The sequence below is a fragment of the Columba livia genome, chromosome Z, assembly GCF_036013475.1.
Source record: "Columba livia isolate bColLiv1 breed racing homer chromosome Z, bColLiv1.pat.W.v2, whole genome shotgun sequence".
NCBI lineage: Eukaryota > Metazoa > Chordata > Aves > Columbiformes > Columbidae > Columba > Columba livia.
In genome coordinates, this window is record NC_088642.1 from 78,702,416 (window position 1) to 78,722,339 (window position 19,924).

The following is a 19,924-nucleotide window of genomic DNA, read 5'->3' on the forward strand; positions in this document are numbered from 1 at the left end:
GTGTGTGATGGCTTTTTGACTAGAAATAAGTTTCACTTGAAATATGCAGACAAGGGACCTCCCGAAGAAGTGCTTACATGACTGAATCAGTGCAAAATGACAAGTTTCCTGAAGTTCTTAGGAAAAATGTCAGAGGTTGAATTCAGAAGAGGCTGATCCACTGTTTTAGCTCTCAAGCTGGTTCTTTCGTGACATGTTTACGAAGCACTATAGGAAAACTTCCATTTTTTGGTCTCTATGCTGCACCTTTTCTTTGAATTTCAAAAGCTTCTCTCAACTGCTATCAATTTCACATCTCGAACAAAATGTGTATCTTCCAAAAGTAATGCTCTTTCACAAGTGATAAATTTCCCTTCTCATCTGGCATCTCACTAGCACAGAGATGGGAGCATTAAAGCACCCAGGAGTTTAGGCAGATGGATAAAATTGCAGACATACTGGGCACAGAAACAACAGTGCTGTGAGTCTAAGGGAAAAAAAAAATATATACTTACCACAGGAAATATTGCAACCCAAATGCAATGTTTATTACATAAAATCAGCTGGAGCTTGGGATAATAAGATTGTTTCTGAATTTGAGTTTCATTTGTGGCAATACAGCATACAATAAAAGTTGGTAAGCTTATTATTAAAGGTACAGAGTGGTGCTCCCCAATGCACAATATGCAGCTAGGAAAGCTGAAAAGTAAATATTTTTTCCTTTTATTTCTTCTGTATGCATGCATGCAATATATCTGTTGATATTTTTTTCCAAGCCAGATGATAAACAGTGCAGAACTGTAGACAATTCTTGCTGCAGAACTACTGGAAAATTCTCTTACTCTCTCTTTTATTTTCCCTGTAGAAGATGCATTTCAGAGATAACATTTAGATGACAGTTTAGAACAAGAAACATTGTTGTTTACCAGAAGAACCCATCTACAGACTCAGTATTTGTATCCACATATGACTATGCAAAATAAATAAAAGTATGTGATGCAAACCAAGCAACAAATACAGCTGAATAAAGTAGGAAAACAAGAATTAAATTTTATTTCTAAGTTGTATATGATTTCATTAGCATTTGAAGTCAAACACATCTGTTTCAGAGGTCAATTGATACAAATCTGAAATCTACCTTCCCTCAAAATTCAAGATCCAATTTCAAGAAATTAACTAAATTTGCTATATCAGAGAAAGGATTTTAGGGAAATAAATTTATCAGAAAGTGAGGTAAACTTTGTCAGCATCCACAGATGTGACTTGCATGAAATATAACATTCTAAGAGCAAAATTTATGGATGCTATTGCCATGGATACGTGGTAAATTTCTTAGGGGAAAAATACATTCTTTATCACTGTTCATTTTACTTCAGCCTAAGTTCACTAATGGAGTGAAGAAACTTGGAAACAGAAGGTAGGACAAAGGACAAAAACTGTACATCTGACTCATCAGTAGAAGAAAGCCATTTCTGTAACCAAATGTAATTTTTCTTTAATTACCTGTTGCTTTATGCCCAACCAGTCAATACTAAATGAACCACCTACATAATTAAAAGCTCTTTAAGAGCTGGTAGCCTCATACACAGAAATAAACTGTGGCGCATTTTCCACAGCCTTTAAATACTGTTAAAATCAGGTAGACTGTTGGGGCAAAATCAGCAGGGGCTATTAAAATACGTATTGAAGAAAGCCAGAGGCCGGGATGGTGTACTGGGGAAGAATAACAGCCATATATTTCCTGTTTCTCTAGTCATCTGCTGCAGGATGCTCCCTCCCTTGGACAGAGCTTCAACCTCACCCAGCCCAGTGGCTTCCACGTTGCAAGGTGCCTGTGTTGGCAAAAGTAGCCCGAAGCTCCTGCGTTTTGACCATCTTGTCGTAAAACGTTAGAGAATTTACAGTGCATATATCTAATTATGTCAGTCTGAGTGCTTAAAAGGTGTAATTCGCTAAAACATTTGCTCAGCAGCTTCAGCAAGTTTACACACACACACCCCACACACATATGTGTAGCTCTTCTGCAACTTTCTCTCTTACAACTGCTATTAAAATAAAAAGTAGAAAATGCATGCTGTTATACTTTTAGGTATGATACTTCGTTTTGTGATCAGTTAATGCAAAATGGAAAGAAAACCTCAAAAATATGTACTGATATTCTCTGCAAAAAATATTTCTGAAATATAAACAAGTCTTGTTTATAATTGTGTCCAACAAGCAATTTGGATGTCTTGCCTTCAAACATTCACTAAGAGTTTTCAATAGAACTGAGTGTTTTATGGCATGAGCAGCAAATCCTAATAATGACAATTAAAATTGCTTCATATTTTAAAAATAAAACTATTGTTTGCTCTATGATAGAATAATTTATAAGAAATATCTCAAGAAGAATAGCTTGGAAAAAGTGGAATTTATTACAAGGGATGGTTGCTTTGTTCCAAATGTAGAGGTGGAAACCAGGTTTTAGAGCACATTCATTAGCACATGGCTGCAGTGGGAAAGATTGTTTGTGGTACTGAGTCAGTGGAAGTGCGAGAAGGATGAAAATTCTCTCTACAGAGAATCCTTCTGGATCTCATGTCTTGCAAAAAAATTTGCATGAAAAGTCTGTATTGGCCATATCATTATTGGTTTTTGCTATTTATGATAATGGCTGAGAGTTGAGACTTCAATATTCAAGCCTTAGATGGTAAAGTCACTATGTTGGGTGCTGTATCTTTACTATATATTTTATTCTGAGCAGAATATTTTAAAGACGTTATTTACGGAGCACTTAATCCTGCTCATATTACAGGCAGATTATTTTAAAAGCAGAGCCAGACTTAGCTTCTTTTTGGAGTTTGCTTCACTGCAGGACATCTCAGTGTCTGGGCAAAAAAAAGGGAGCATTGTTCATACAAAATCTAAAAAAAATAAACTGCATGAAAAGTAATATTTTTCAGCCATATTCTTTAATTTTGGAAACATTTCATTTCTTTCTTAATATTCACTGGAGAAGACTTGTTTAAGCAAGAGAGGGAATTTGCAGATTTGAACAGACCATTTACTTGATTTGAAGTTTTTTTTGTTCATGGTGAAGTAAACAACATCAGGTAGAAGATCGTGAAAGTTGTCTTGATTCCTCACCAGAAATAGAGCTGCTGTTTATGGGTGTAATCAGTCCTGTGGGAGATGCTTTTCAGTATAAAAGACTAGTAATGTTGTTTTTTTCTAATATATATATGTCTATATACATATAAATATGTAAACACATGCGCACATGTGTGTATTCATTTATGGTTTTGTAGTGATTCAGAGGAGAAAAAAAGACATTATTTTCAGTTGGTATACATAAAATCTCTGTGGGTGGATGTAAATTTTTCCCTCCTGATCTTAGCCACCCTTTTTTCATCTTCTTCACCAAGCAATTTTCTCGGGACTTGCCTCATACCCCTGAGGCCCTAGAGGAAGTCAAGACAATGGAGAACTTTGCCTTGGTTGATGAGGACTGGGTTAGGGAGCAGTTAGGCAATCTGGACCTCCATAAATCCATGGGTCCAGATGGGATGCACCCGCGGGTACTTAGGGAGCTTTCTGAGGTCACTGCTGGGCCACTCTCCATTATCTTTGCCAAGTCTTGGGAAATTGGAGAGATGCCCGAGGACTGGAGGAAAGCAAATGCCATTCCAGTCTTCAAAAAGGACAAGAAGGACGATCCAGGTAACTATAGACCAATCAGCCTCACCTCCATCCCTGGGAAACTGATGGAACAACTTATCCTTGATGTCATGTCAAGGCATATTGAGGATAAGAATGTCATTAGGGGCAGTCAACATGTCTTCACCAAGGGGAAGTCATGCTTTACCAACCTCATAGCCTTTTATGAGGATGTAACGAGGTGGATAGATGATGGTAAAGCAGGGGATGTGGTCTACCTTGACTTCAGCGAAGCATTTGACACAGTCTCCCACAGCGTCCTCACAGCTAAACTGAGGAAGTGTGGTCTGGATGATCAGGTAGTGAGGTGAACTGGGAACTGGCTAAAGGAAAGAAGCCTGAGAGTCATGGTCAATGGGGCAGAGTCCAGTTGAGGCCTGGATCTAGTGCAGTGCCTCAGGGGTTAGTACTGGGACCAGTACTATTCAATATATTCATCAGTGACTTGCATGAGGGAATAGAGTGCACTGTCAGCAAGTTTGCTGATGACACCAAGCTGGAAGGAATGGCTGATATGCCAAAAGGCTGTGCTGCCATCCAGAGACCTGGACAGGCTGGAGAGTTGAGCAGGGAAAAATTTGATGAAATATAACAAGGGCAGGTGTGGAGCCTTGCATGTGGGCAAGAACAACTCCAGGTTCCAGTATAAGTTGGGGAAAGACCTGTTACAGATCAAAGTAGGGGAAAGGGACCTGGGGGTCCTGGTGGACAACAGGATGACCATGAGCCAGCACTGTGCCCTTGTGGCCAGGAAGGCCAATGGTACCTGGGGTGATCTACCTACTGATGCTACTAAAATGGGAATTACTGCACTATGCATAGTTTATAAGTGCTTTATGATAGAAGGTTCAAAGCCAAGCAAGAGAGAAATATTTTGAAGACCAGCCTCCCTCCAGAAACGCTTACAGAAATTCAAGGTAGAGACTGTTAAAATGAGTACATTGTCTTCCTTCAGCTCTTATTGTAGTATGAGGGAGAGATATATGTGTGCTGGAGACACAACCTAGAATGTGTATAGCTAGATCTTACTATGATACAAATAATATTAACTCAGCTGAAAGTAGAAGTCGCCCATAATTTAAATCAGTGCAGGAAAAAAAAAATCACTGTCAAATATGATCTTAAATCATAGTTTTAAATAATAATAATGAATATAATGCTACTAAGAATGTTATTTAACTGTGCCAAGTATGTATATTACATGTAGGAATTTAATTTATCAGTGTAAACCAGGTGTTACACCATACAGAAAAATTGTTAGCAAATCTAGCAGAAAGATTTTTAATCTGACATGATCTAACTTTTCATTTATAAGTAGGTTCCTGTCTTCCACTGCTATGGCAATTAACTAGATATGCAAATCACATAACTTATAACTAGTTCATAATTTTGTGCACAAATCCGGTGGACATTTGCATACTGGACATCGTCTACTTGCAGTTAATTGCACTGCTGATGGCTGATAATGACTGACAGTGCTGCAGATTGTTAGATTACTTTAGACTACTTTCAAATGTTCTCTAAAATGTCATTTGATATTGCAGCTGGCCTTGAGTTATCTCACACAGGCTGTGCAATTTATAAATCACATGTGGAATGTAATTTAAAAAAAAAATAAGGTCAAATTTGGTTTGGAGGTTCTTAGCTTTGGAGGCATAGTGAGCTACTGACCTCTAGTTGAGAAAAACAAGATAGCTATTAGCTCTGGTCTTTTTACTAAAATGTACTTTTTTCCTGTTTGCCAGCCTGCAAAGTCAGTTATTTTGCTTCTTGAGGACAACAGGAAAAGCTTTCATATTTTCCAGTGAACTAATTCAAACTATTTTAAATGAATGAGAAAGGCTTCATGTTTTGAAGAAATGCTGTTTTGTTTTGTTTTTTTTTTCCCCCCCAGTACCTTTTTGTCTGCATTTATAGAAGTTCATCAAAGGTGCGAAGTCAAATGACTGGTTGTTAAAATAAACAGGAGCTGCAGGATCCACTGTTCTTGGAACAGCTGTTTTATTAGAAATGTTGTAAAGAAAATTGAACACCATATTTCCTTCTGTTTGAAACAACTGATTTGCTGCAGATTGGTCAAAGATACAGGCTGCACATAGTGCACTTGTGAATACAAGATACTAATATTTTTTTTTTCTTTTAAAAATAACTTGACAAATACCAAAGCAGAAGTGAATAGCTTCAGAAATTCACTGAGATCCACTGATACATGAGAACTCATCCTGTAGGCTGCTGAACAGTGAGATATCCAGCATCAAGCAGGATTAAGTTCTCAGCTCTTACTTCAAGGTGTTTTAAAGCCACAACATTAATCCATAAATCATTATTATCAACCTATCAATATCTCCATATTTTATATGTCTGAGTTGTTCTTTTTATCTTTGCTTTTCCAGAATGTAAAATGATGTATTTTGTTAGGACTTTGACAGTAGTTATTTTTCTTTTATCCTGTCTTTCTTTCCCTGAAAGTTTTTGGAACCATTTTTCTCCTAAATTATTGGACGGTTGTACAAGGATCACAGGATGAGTAAAGATGAGTAAATCACCTGCAGAGGTAATAAGAAATCTATATTTTGTATCATTCATAGAAGATATCAAGATATTCAGTTAATAAATAGAATCAGGGTAAATTATGGATAACTTATGCTTGCTGCTTTTAATAGTTGCCAGTGTCTATTTTTTATTTCACTTCTGTATCTCCAGGGGTCAGAAGAAACAGTTCATGAAAGTTTCACTTTTCTGTGAAAACAGGTTTTTTCTACCGTATTCTTCCATTTTGCACCAAATATTGTATCTTAACTTAAACAAAGGAAATTGTTGTAGATCCTGTGCAAAGATGTTACTGTCAGGACCAATGACACCATTGCTCTTCTGCTCCCCATGGATGAGGTTCAGCATTGTCTTTTATTTAGCTGTTTTTGTTGTTGTTGGTTGGTTATTTGTTTGTTTTGTTTTGTCTTGTTTTGTTTTTCATCTATATTTTTGTTCCACTGCACACAGTTCAGAATATGGCCAGTATTTCTGGTGCTGTACACATGCAGTTGGCAAATCTCATCAGGGCACACTTCATTGACATGGTTGGAGCAGTGATGAAGGGTTTGGTGTCAAACTGGAAGGTTTTACTGGATGATGCTCCATGCCACTGGCTGAATACAATTTATGTATTCTCAATAATGAATATAACCAAGTTCACAGGTACAATATGGAAAATGATGGAGCAGGCATAGTTCTGAGCTAAAGATCGTGATGCTGCAACAAGCTTAGGAAACCACAATTCAGGAAGAGCTGGTTCAAGCACAATGATTTGATGTTGAGAAAACATACCCTTTGAGGAAAGCCTGAAAGAATGAAGACTATTTTTCTCTCCAAAAAGAAATTGAGAAGAAATAAGTTAACATGTTTTAACCAAACCAAACTGTCTGAAAAGAGGAAGATAAAATCAGGTTTTTGTGTCCTCTGAGAACAAAGCGGATATACTGCAGGGAGTGGGATAGGCAACCTGTAACACTGTAAACACTGTAACAGATTGCTTATATACCAGAATTTTAAGAACTGGCTGTTTCTTCAAACATATGAAATAATAATCTGATGGAGAATGGAGCAGGTTATGCGCATTGCATGAGGCAATGGACAGGTGGACGGATTAGGCCTTACTTCTAGCAAGGAACTGTTTGCACCTACTACTACAGTGGCAGGAAAGGAACTGGGGGTTGTCGAATCCCATTTTCTACTGAGTTCTACCTCCTATGAAGTTTTGCCTAGTTCACTGATTGACACCTGGCATTTCTGGAATGTCAGACTCTGACATCTGACTTTTGACTTTCCCAGACTACTGTCATATTAAAAATAGTAAAGATATTTTAGGTTAATGTTTGTGTATCACAGACTGAGGTCTAGACTTGCATCAAATGATCTTGTTTGTTTATTTCATACACATTTAAATTCAGAAATTATAACTTCTAATTTCTAGCCAAGTGTATTAGATCTCACTCTGCTTTTAATTGCTCTTGATTTCTTAAAGAATCATAATAAGATGCATCTATTTTTTTCTTTAAAATGTTAATCAATACGGGATGTGAGATGTTTTAATAAGACAATGATTAAGAGTTTTGCGTTGTTCCTAATTGGCTATGCATACAACAACTAAGAATCCAGCTGATGATGAAAGCAAAAATAATTTAATTGCCTTGGCAAGTGATATAAACAAGTGTGGTTTGGAACAATGCTGTTAAGTGAGAATACATTTTCTTTTAGATTTGCTTGCAACTATTACTGTGGCTCTCACCAGAGACTTGAACACATGTTCATTCCCTTTTTCAATAAAACAAATGCAAGAGTTTGCTAATAGAAGTTTGGCTTGGATAAGACATTTCTTTCACAATAGAACTTTTGCTTCTGTTTTTAAATGCCAGGATTAAAAATGGGATGTGTACAAAGTACTGAAGTGACTATCTGTCATTTATATTGAATGCATTTATGGTATGTCTATGAAAGGTAAGTGGTTTGTTTCCAATTTTTATCTGACAACCAATTATACTAGACACATCCATAATCATTGGTGTCAGGACCTTCGCAGTTGGATGGCTAAAACAACTGATTTTGTTTTTCCTAAAATCCTTTAGAATTTGATGGGGAAATATATCAGTGATATAATCAGGATAAAATCACAGTGAACTGCCACTTGGCTCTTAAGAGTGGGACTTTACAGTGTCGTCTTTGGATAATAATCTTATATTTCCAAGCACACACAAAGTTATGTACATATTTACTCCAGTAATTTAGGACACCTCTTAATAAATGGTTGTCCATTTGATCAACCATTTAAAATCGGTGAAATTTAAGAGATGCAGTTGTCTAAACCCTCATCAATAGATCTATCTTTACTCATACAACACATGTCAATCAATACATATCCAAAGCTTTCTCATTACTTCAAACAAATGAATTTAATAGACCTATATGAAGGGTATTAATTTTTTGCTGAAGAACTTTTGTTTACTGTAAGAAAAATAAGTACAACTGGGAGCATTTACCACCCTGAATACAGATGTTAAAAACAACAGATTTGAGACATGCATTATCAGATGTTTCATCCATCTGGTATTTTTATTAATGTATCTTTTGTTTCAATCGGACATAATCCCACTAAGATATTTAATAAATAATCCACATTTTGTTGGCTTGCTTAATGTTTCCCTTAAGCAATGCATATGCTGTAATCTCTTTCTTAACAGATGATATTATTAATTCAGGTATTTGCAGTATGGAAGTGTTGTGCAGTTTAAAGAAAAGGTATAATGAATAACATCCTAAATAATAAGAGAAAAGTTAAATGCTTCCAGGTAGATCAATCAGCAAACCTACACTTTCTCTAAGCCTTTCACTCAACACTTGCAAAGGAAGTTGTGAAAGTTTTTATGTTTTATATTCATTTAATAGTGTAATAAAAAGAAATAATCTTTCCATTGGGTATTTGGAACTGTAGTGATTAATTTCCAGAAAAAAAAAAAAATCAATCCAAAATGGCTAGGTAATGAGGTACACTAAAGATGTGCTTTACAGAAAATTACAGAAAATAGTGCATACTTTTCAAAATATGCACTGAGATACTGTTTTTGAATACACAAATAAACCGCTATTTATATACCTTCTCCTCTAGAGCTAAAGGAAGGAATAATTCTAGTAAATGGAGAACTGTAAAATTTTATGTCCCATATTCAATAGCATTAAATCAGGTGCATTGCACTGATAGGTATGATACTACTGCACTGTGAGTGTCGTTGTGTTATATGACTCTTTTTTATTCACCTTGACTTTTTTCTTTGGGATCCTATGCGTATGGAACCCTATAAAGCAAGCAGCATGCAATAATCTACAGGCTTGCAGCACTGGAGCTACTACAGATCTAGTCCTCTGTAAATGCAACCGAAATATCAGTTTTGCCTTTGCTTTACCTTATCCTTCTTTTGTTTTTCATCTTGATATATGATCCAGTGCTCTCCGTCATTGCTGTAAGCAAGCTTGTAGGACCCCACAAACTGGACGTGACCAAAATCTTTAGCTCCTTGGGTGATTATGCCAGTGATTTTTGTAGGGACAAGCAGATCAACCTAAACAAAAGGGAAATAAAACAAAACACAGGAGGATGTAATTAGAACAGTTTTGGCTGGCGGTCTAAATTACACCACAGTAAAGCAAAGTGGTGCAGCATGTCAGACATTGCAGACAGCTCTTGGGTACAGGAAAACCCAGGGTCGTTAAGAAGACCCTTAGAGCACAGTGAGAGATGACCCAGCCCATGAAGTGGCTTTACACAGCGTTGCAACCATGACCACCACATGCTGACACCGTTGACGGTAACTTTTCATTCCGCAAGCTCCAAATCAATTTACTTTTGTTGTCTCTTTGTTACTTCTTGTTTATACCACCTAACAGCACAACAGGGCTAATCTTGAACCATATCCATTGTGCTAGGTGCCATACACTGTCTTCACGGCAAATAATTTGTAGCCAAAAAGTCTTTCCATGTGCTTCTAATAATCATAATTCAATATGCCAAAGGCTGATTCTACAAGTGCCTTTCCATTTCCTTCGCGGTGATGAAGTTCGTGCTTTACTAAGTCTTTTAAAACATTTGCTATCACACTTCTTTTCTTGCTGAACTTTTCTTCTCTCTTTAAGCCTTTATTTCTTTTTCTACCCCTGAAGCTCTGACTTCTTAATTCTTTGATTTTTTTTTTCATTTCTTCATTTTATAATCTTAGCATAAGACTTTAAAAAATGCAAGGCAAGAATCTTAAAGCGTAATAAAATCTGAGCTTTCAAGTGGCTTTAACACAGGTCAGCACATCTGTGATCAGTTCTTTTGAACCAGAACCCAACACTGAATGTAACAGATTTGGGCCAGATGCCTTGGAATAAAATGATCAAGGAATACAGTACAATAACAGAAGCAAATTGACCTAATAATGTATTTTTAGAGGAAGAATGGAGGAGCTGAATTCCCAATCAAAACTGACATTTTCTTGAAATGTGAAGGTAAAATTGATGCTTCATTCTGTGTCATCCAGCAATGTGCTAAGCCAGTAAAAAAAAGAAAAAAGGTAGGTTTATTTCAAACAATAAATGGCTGTGAAGCAGTTGGCATTTTTAATAATGTCCATTAAATCAGGCAAGAGAGACTAATACTAAAAAATATTACAGTAAAATGAGGAGAGTGCTGAACTCCATGAGAAGATGAGTGACATATTTTTACAGCAAAAATTTAAAAACAGAAGATGAAGAAATAAAGGATCTCTGGCTGATGAAATACTGAAGACGCAGCGTTGTGATTTTGGGAAGCTGAGCCCCTCTGAGCAAAGTAGATTTTGACTGGAATGTGGGAAGGACAGAAGAACAGATGTGATGCAAGCATAAGAAATCACTCATGAGAAGAGAAGCTAAAATAAACAAACATAAGAAGTCAGCTAGTCCAGGCTGAAGCCTTTAAAAGAGACAATACAGTTCGCACTGTACAAAGAAGAAAACACAGGAAGGCATAAGAGTACATTTATATAGGAAAAATAAGTCTTTAGAGCAATCAGACAAGGAAGACTGGAGACCCCACCCTGAACATTTGAAGACAAGTAGCAAATAATGAGTATCAAATTATTTTAAGAAAAGGAATAACTTAAAAGATTCAACATGGAGACACTATGACAGTAAGTAGAAAATGTCATTTTCCACAGATGGTTCAAGAGTTTTGGTTCTACTAGAATGAACTAGTTTATTTCTGACTGATAGCAGCAATGTTGCTCAGAGAAGCAGCCTGGAATATGAGAGAAGTATCTTTGGGAGGCAAAACTCTTTCTGTTTTCTCTTTGGCCAATGGAGAGACTGAATCAATGATTACTCAGAGGAGGAGTCCACTTTGGATGTTCTCATGCACTGCTTGGAGGGACTTTTCTTCTGTGAGGAGTGCAGGAGCATTTGCTTCGTAGCTTAAGTGGGCCTCTTGGGAATGAACACTGCTAATTAGTACAAGTCTTTCTTGAATTAATAAACACCATGTCTCCAGACCTTTCTTCCAAATATTTTGGAGTCTAAATGAATAGTCTGTTTTTCAAAAAGGCTGATCTGCTGAGGAATCACTAATTGATCCACAATTCCAGGGAACATTTGAACATTTTGTAGTCAACTTTAGATGAAAAATAGTCTTAACATTAGCATTTTCCAAGTGTAACTTCTTTTTAGCAGAGAATTATTCTTATACTAAAAGTTAAAGTATCTTCTGTTAACTCGAAAAAAAAAAGGCTTCGTAAAAACTTGTTTATTTTTAAAATGTTGAAAGTAATCTAAAAGGATTTCACAAATATTTAACATGGCCATGACACTCAGAGTATTTCTCATTGAAATTCAGAACAGTGAGCAAACATTCTCATTAAGATTCAGAGGATTTAAAAGGTAAAATCACAATAAATCTTTATTATCACACAGATCCAGTGTTAATAAAAATGTCCTAGGAACAACTGTTTTGTGCTTATAAGACATATCCAGTGGCCTTGTACTCTTGCTCACAAAAATGATGAGGGAAGCTGAAAGGTAATTTGACATATGTTCAGTCTTTCTCTGAAAGACTTACGTAGCACTACGGAGATAGAATGTGTGTGTGTGTGTGTATGTATTATATTTAAAATAATAAAAATAAGAGAAGTAATGAATAGACAGACTCTGGTTTTGGTCTTGACAATACAGACAATACATATTGCTGGATACGGAGGAAAAGAATAAAAGGATATAGCACCAGCATCTCCTTCTCATACTTTAGTATCTTACTTACTTATTTATTCACGAGCTGATGAGAAGCCTCCAGGCAATGAAGATTGCTATTAACTTAGCATTAAAGAAATGTTGCTTTTTATCTGTTGCTTTATAACCTTCTACAAAGAGTTAACAGCCTTGCTTTTCATTTTTCCTATTGAAAGTGCTTTAGAGCAGAAAGGTGAAAATAATTTGCCCCAATCTCTAGGCAAAACATCTGCATTGAAGTAGCTTAAACACAAGTCATAACTTCCCATCAGGATGCAGAACACATTTATTCAGTTAGTGCAGATTGCAACTAACAGGCAATCAAATAAATTACCAGGGAGAGAAGTTGAATTAACACAAAACCACCACGTACTCTTCAAAGCGGAATGTGATTAACAGGATCAGAATGTGACTTTGGCTTTTTTAGTGCAGCAGAATTTAGAACGAAGTAGAGGCAATTAGTCTGCAACTGATAGGATCATTAGCTGGTTACAAGAAGAGCCATGGTTTACAGTTTAATGTACATTTCTACAAGCAGCTGATCAAAAAGCAGTTTAACATCTTGTGTCTGAAAGAACTCTCTTGGGCTATATCTACTCCCTTCGTACATATCTGTTTCCCACCTTTCTTCAGATGTTAAAGACGATTCAGTGTGATTTGGAGGAGAATTAATTTAAGAAAAACACAAAGATAAATCCACCTGAATAGGAAACATTTTTAATGAACCACGGCACAGGTGCACAGCATGGACTGTGTGTCAGTGTTCAGTTAAATGTGAAGTGACTCGTATTTGTACTGTAAGTACGTCTACTTGATCAGGAGAAAAGTCACATGCATAGTCTGTTCTTGCTCAAGTAGTCTGAAGCCAATAAACCTCAACTCTCAGCATCTGACTATGCAGATGTGCATGTGCCCATTCTTCCTATAGCCACCTTTGCACACAAACTCCTTGAGAACTGCAACTTACAGATGCAGACACTATCTAACTGGCAACACTCACTTCTCCCAAGAGCAGGAATGTAAGGATGGAACACTTCTAGACATTTGGGACAGTTACCCATAATTATCATAGTTACCCATAATAATCTGCAAGCAGTCCAACTGTGTTTGTGTGCCTGAGCACAGCTATGCTGCTTCTGGACTCGATACTCCTCATGGTGATGCATTGCCTACCACAATCTACTGTCTTGGGTCTCTGTTATATTAGGAAGCTCAGTACAAGTTGAGTAGATGCACCATGAAATATCAACCATAACTTTCTGAACACCCTCTCCTCACTCCCAACATGTCTTTTCCTTCTTCCACATTCTTGATGGAAACAAATTAAGTTCTAGGCATTTGCTGTGACTATTAAAAAGGCAGGACAACACAGGAATGATAAGCCGTACGTGGACAGGCCTCAGCAGAGGAATCATAGTATCATTTCAGTTGGAAGAGACCCTCAGGATCATCAAGTCCAACCATAACCTAACCTAACCTAACCTAACCTAACCTAACCTAACCTAACCTAACCTAACCTAACCTAACCTAACTCTAGCACTAAACCATGTTCCTGAAAACCTTGTCTAAATGCCTTTTAAACACCCCCAGGGATGGTGACTCCACCACTGCCCTGGGCAGCCTGTTACCATCCCTGACAGCCATTTCTGGGAAGAATCTTTTCCTAATATCCAATCTAAACCTTCCCTGGCACAACTTCAGGTCATTTCCTCTTGTCCTATCACTTGCTACTCAGGCTGAACAGCCCCAGTTCCCTCAGCTGCTCCTCATCACACTTGTGCTCCAGGCCCCTCAGCAGCTTCGTTGCGTCCTCTGCACTCTCTCTAGTACTTCAATGTCCTTTCTATGATGAGGGGCCCAAAACCGAACACAGGATTCAAGGTGGTGCCTCACCAGCGCTGAGTACAGTGGCACAATCACTTCTCTAGTCCTGTCGGCCACACTATTCCTGATACAAGCCAGGATGCTGTTGGCCTTTTTGGACACCTGAGCGCACTGCTGGCTCAGGCTGTCAATTAACACCCCCTGATCCCTCTCTGCCTGTCAGCTTTCCAGCCACTCTTTCCCCAGCCTGTAGTGCTGCCTGGGGTTGTTGTGACCCAAGTGCAGGACCCAGCACTTGGCCTTGTGAAACCTGCTTCAAGTGTGTAGGTTTCATGAGATCCATGTGTGGAAGCACTGGAGCCAGGTAATCCAATAAACACAGGTAGACTGCATTTACACTCAAAAGCAGCACAGTCCAATGAGCACAGACCTGTAAGGCAAAACAACTGATGTGGAGAACAGGATGTCTACATAGTGTGTGCTGCAGGGTTTTTACTTTCAGCTACTCTTGGCCAACTTTTGAAGCATGTCTTTTGGCTTAATTTCATCTGGAAGAAATGCATTTCATGCCCCATGAGGATACGCCATCATGTGAACCAAAGCATGAAAAGTAAACTCAGTTTGTAAAAATAACACACTCCCTATCTACTCTGTAATGTTAAAGGAGAACAAAGAACCCTCAGAATGCAGGGGGCACCAGGTCCTACTTCACGATGAAGACAATGTCAAGATGGCTCACTTGACTTTCAGCTGTGGATCTCATCCTCTCAGGACATACAATCTCAGCTTCAATTTGAAGACGCAAAGGAGACAGTTGAGGTGTAAGGTGTGCTGAGAGTTCAGGTTAGCTGAATAATGTTTTTAAATAATTATTTAAAATGTTCATTTTTGTCCCCTTTATTTCTGTTCCCAGTATAGCTAATCCTATGCCCAGCTTTTTTTGCAATTTTAGAGATCTCATTTTTTTCTGACAGATTTTTATTTTTGTGGTTTTGTACTTTTTTTTTTTTTCTTTTTTTTTTTTTTAAATCACTTGTTTCCAGATAATTCTGATTAAATTCTGGGTAGTCCTGCTCTATTTGGAAAACAAAGGAGTCCCTCAGACTAAAAGCACCATGGATCAAAAAGTAAGAAACCTGGATCCAACACCCGTGAGAATAAGAGGGAAGCACTGCCAAGATGGGAGCAATCCTTACCCTCAAAAGGCAGAAAAAAGAAGACCTGCATAGTCTCCAGCTGCTATTTCACCATGGTGCAGATCTGCTATCACATCTGCTGCTCTTGTAAAGAGGTCTCAGATATTTTGAGATGCTTAATGTAGTGATAGAGACTCGTGGTTGGGCACCTGAATCTCACCAAGACAGTGTAATGCACTCAGGGTTATTTAATCTTCGTTTAAAAACTTGTAACTCCCATGATTTTCGCTGGGTAAAGTGGCACACTCAGATACTTGCTAACTGCACCCAAGTCTAAGAAAAGGAGGGACAGGCTTGCACTGTCTACAGCAATAAGGCAGAACTGCAGCTGTCCTTAACCTATTGCATCAGATGCAAGTGCTTAACATTCTCCTCCGTGCCCAAATACTGGATATAAAAGGATAACTGGTGATGGTACAGTACATTTGCCACAGATGTTCAATATCTATATGTTTCTAATAACATTTCAGTAACACTTATTGTTCATAAACTATGAAGCTCCTCATTTCATGCTGTTTTCCAAAGGCTTATATGAAAAAGAAAAAAGCAGCAGCATTCTTGGTAAAGAAATCTAATTTGTATTGCAGCAGTATATGTAGCATAGTGTTTTTAATATAGTCACTTAAATGTACACTATTAGGGTAAATATTAATAAAACCTGAAAAAAAAATACAGTAAAAAAATAAGTTATCAAACAAAAAGAAATGCTTTAGAAGAAGACACAACAATTTATATGAAGAAGAATTTGAGAACATTTTGTTCAATGTTCCATGAAAAAGGATTTTCATTCTTTTTAAATAAAATAAAATGTATTTATATTAATTAAATCTGTATCAGCTAGCACATGTTTAAAATTAAAATGGGTTGGTTTCAGATGAAATAAAGACTGGAGTGCCATTTTTTTTTCTTCTTTAAAAATGGGGCATTTGTTTTTCTTGCTTCGTTTTCGGTTTAACCTTAGACCTCCAACATTATTTTAACATCATGCCACAATATATGTAGTGTCTGTAGTCCTCTAGGCTTATTTACTTGTTTCCCTCTGAATCCCTTTTTGACTGCAGCAACTACATATAACAAGTTTAAAAGAATACCACACACTGTCACCTGTCCCCAGTACAATTTCAAGAACCTGGGGTGTGAAATCTGCACGGACTGTCAAAATAGATCTCAGGCCATTATTCTGGAATTTTTAAAGTGAATCACACACACAGGCTCACAGGTCACTTCACTTGCATGGGAAATTCTTAAGGAGCAGCTACTTCTTAAATAGTACAAACTGTTTGAATCCTTCATTAATGTATTTATGTACTTAGTAATAGTTATCTAGGTATTATAGGAAAAAATGAAAAAAAAAAATTCAACTGAATTACTATTGATTTTTTCAGCATTTTAGTAAAAATTCAGATAAATCAGATTTTTTTGATCAGCTGCACAGCCATTTAAAAGCAGCATCTATTTCTCACAGAGAAACGTTTTATAACCACACTTTACTAAATCATGACTAATCTCGTTTTGTTGCTATCTCAAACCTAAAATGTAAAATAGGGAAAAAAAAAAGGCAGGAAATTTTAGCCTTAGGATCTGGATTTTCAAAAATGCCAAAGGGAGTTGCTGCTCATTTCCTATGGGAACTCAAGGCAGTTGATGTTCTGCAGTTGTAGTATCAGCACACTGGTAAATCCCGCCTGCAGCACACACAAGATAATACTGTTTTCATACGGATTCTGCAAACTGGAATGACTTCTGTGAATGTTGGTAACTCCCATAACTTATCAGGGAGTATTCATGTCCTCATGGGAAATGGCTGTACCCAGTATGTCCAGTCTGAACATAGTTTGAAGTAAAAAAAAAAAAAAAAATAGTATTTTGAAATTATAACATTAATGGTGATTAAATCTGTAACCTTTTCTCCTAACATTGAATATTTCACATACGTGTATGGGAGTATTTTTACCATAAATGTGACTAAAGGACTTTAGTAGAGACAATATAGTTAATTGCACTGGTCACCAACAGTCAAGAAAACACTAATAAAACAGCAATAGTCTCTCTATATGTTATAGAATATTCAAAGCTTATCAGTCCTTGACGATGATATTTAAAAATAGTCCATTAAATTACCAGTGATTAAGAAGGCTTAGACATCTGGTGGAGTTAGAAGCATCTTTTGAGCTGCATTAGTATGCTTGAAGAGCTGATAAAATCTGTAATACCATTCTGTGTTAGATCAATCAATTGGAGTTCTTGTGGGAAAGCCAAGGACAAAACAATAGGTTGCCATTAAAAAAAAAAAAAAAAAAAAGAGAAAAAAAACACAATAATATGATTGTGAGTAGTTCATGATACAACACACAGGTGGTGTATTATTAGACACTTCTGTCAAGGTCTTCAGCTGAACACTAGTGCAAGCAGTGACTGTGTAACACAATTTGCTGATCGCAGCACCTAGTTATGGCTAGAAATCAATATGGAAATGGGTAAAAAAATTCATTTACATTCAGTTCTTTATGTAATGATGCATGCCTTTAAAGGCACAAATTGCATGAAGCTGGATGATAATAAGAAGTAGCTTTCAGGAGTGTAATTCCTGGAAGGTATAATTTAAAATGGTTATTGCTGTACTAACAATAACGATGCTGATAGCTTTTGATCAAAAGCTTTTGATTATGACTAAAGGTGAAAATAAAACACAGAAAAGAACATTTACCAAAAAATAATAAAAAAAAAAAAAAGTTATGAACAATGTCAACAATATCTGTTTCTGGTTGTCCTTCCTCTAATCTATGAATAAGGAACAGATCATCCTGAAATGTGAGATGAGCATGATCCACTCTCTTTAGCTTGTGAGAACAGCAAGAAATTAATTCTATTATCTCTTCTCATTTTACTAAAATATACAACACATTGATGAACAAGTTTATCAGTACTTTGCATGCCAGTGCTGTGGGCTGTGTCCCAGTGAAGGGAATTTCAGGTGCAGAAGTGGGTAAAACAGCAGCAAAATACTGGCAAACACACATAAAAGAAAACTTAGATTTTAAGCAGGGAAAATGTGTTCTATTTAACTATAAACTTCAGACTGACACTTGATAACCAGAAACATGAAGAGTGAAGAAATTAAGATTTTCTACCAGTACTTTGAAATAGCTTCAGCTTTGTTTGAACTGCAGTCAGGAGAAATATAAGTATCTCAGATTTCATTTGTCTTAGGTTTCTGGTGCATTGTGGGTTTTAAACTGAAATCAAAGGCTGGTGAAGCAATTCTTGGGAAAGCAAAATCCTTCCCCACAAATGAATTCATGCAACTTGGTTTTCATAGGGAAAGTAAATAAGATACTAAATGATAGAAAGGAGATTCTGGTGCTCCTTTTATTGGAGAACCGATAAATATTTTTTGTAAAAATGTTGGGATCATAAATGAACTCACCTATGCATGAGCAGCTAATTTTACTTTTAAAATTAAAAATAATGGTGATAATATGGAAGTTCATTATTCACCTGGTCAGTTTTTCTCAGGCAATTAATAATGTTGCAAATATTTTCTGCAGTTCCTAAAAATGTCCCAATAACGTATGAGTATGTGGGCTATAGATCAACAAGTAAACTGAAGTAAGTTTGCACATAAGACACTGCAAAGTGACTAATAATTAATATAACTACTGAACTGTTGAAATACTAACAAAAACCTGTCTGTAAGCAAAGTTAATTCTGCCTAGAAGGTAAGTGGATAAGTGGGGTTTAAGCTGAAAGTCCCTCCTTGTATTTAAAAGCTCTGAGTGCATGACTTATATTTTCATAGGAAATGCAGCCAAGACAGCATCATTCAGCCATTCTTTTTAAGGAAGACTTTGCCCATTTGTCATCCAGGATTATTATGCATAACCTGTTTCATACGGATACGATGCTGCAAACTAAAATGTCAAAATTGTGCTACCAGACTTTGAAAACAACAGTAAGATTTTGTGTGTGTGTGTGTTTTCCCCCCAAAATGTTAGGACAGGCTTTTGTTGCCAGTGATACACTATGAGTGACCAGTAGAAATAAAATTAAATTGTTATATTACAATCTAGGAGTTGGCTTTGGATTTTTTAGCTAGAGAAGTGGGCTTTTTTTCAGGTTTAGAAAATAAGTTAAGTTTCTCTTTCCTTTTAGACTAAGTGGCTTGGCATTTCTAAGGCAATAATCTTGTAACGTACTGGCTTGAATACAATTAAAAGCTTTGTTAATCTTCATTCTCCAGGACATAAGAAAGATTATCTGTTATTAGTCAAAAGGACACCCTGGAGCCCTTATTATAGAGCTTCGTAAATAGACCTCTGGTCAAAATAAAACTAGGCTACTGGCAGGACATATTCAACCCTGGGACTCAGTTCTGCCTTTGATCTGACACAGACGTATTTTCTTGGCTTTCAAAACACCCTGTAACACTTATTGGCTCTTCA

The 19,924-nt window shown here is 36.7% G+C and overlaps 1 protein-coding gene across 3 annotated transcripts in view; it reads right to left on the reverse strand.

The window, feature by feature from the left end:
• Window positions 1-19,924, reverse strand: part of EDIL3 (EGF like repeats and discoidin domains 3) — a 254,738-nt gene that overhangs the window by 4,737 nt on the left and 230,077 nt on the right. For all 3 annotated transcript variants that reach the window (XM_065046489.1, XM_065046490.1, XM_065046488.1), the window contains one exon: window positions 9,630-9,785. In XM_065046489.1, the coding sequence (XP_064902561.1) occupies window positions 9,630-9,785 (156 nt within the window). The remainder of the gene's footprint in view (window positions 1-9,629; window positions 9,786-19,924) is intronic.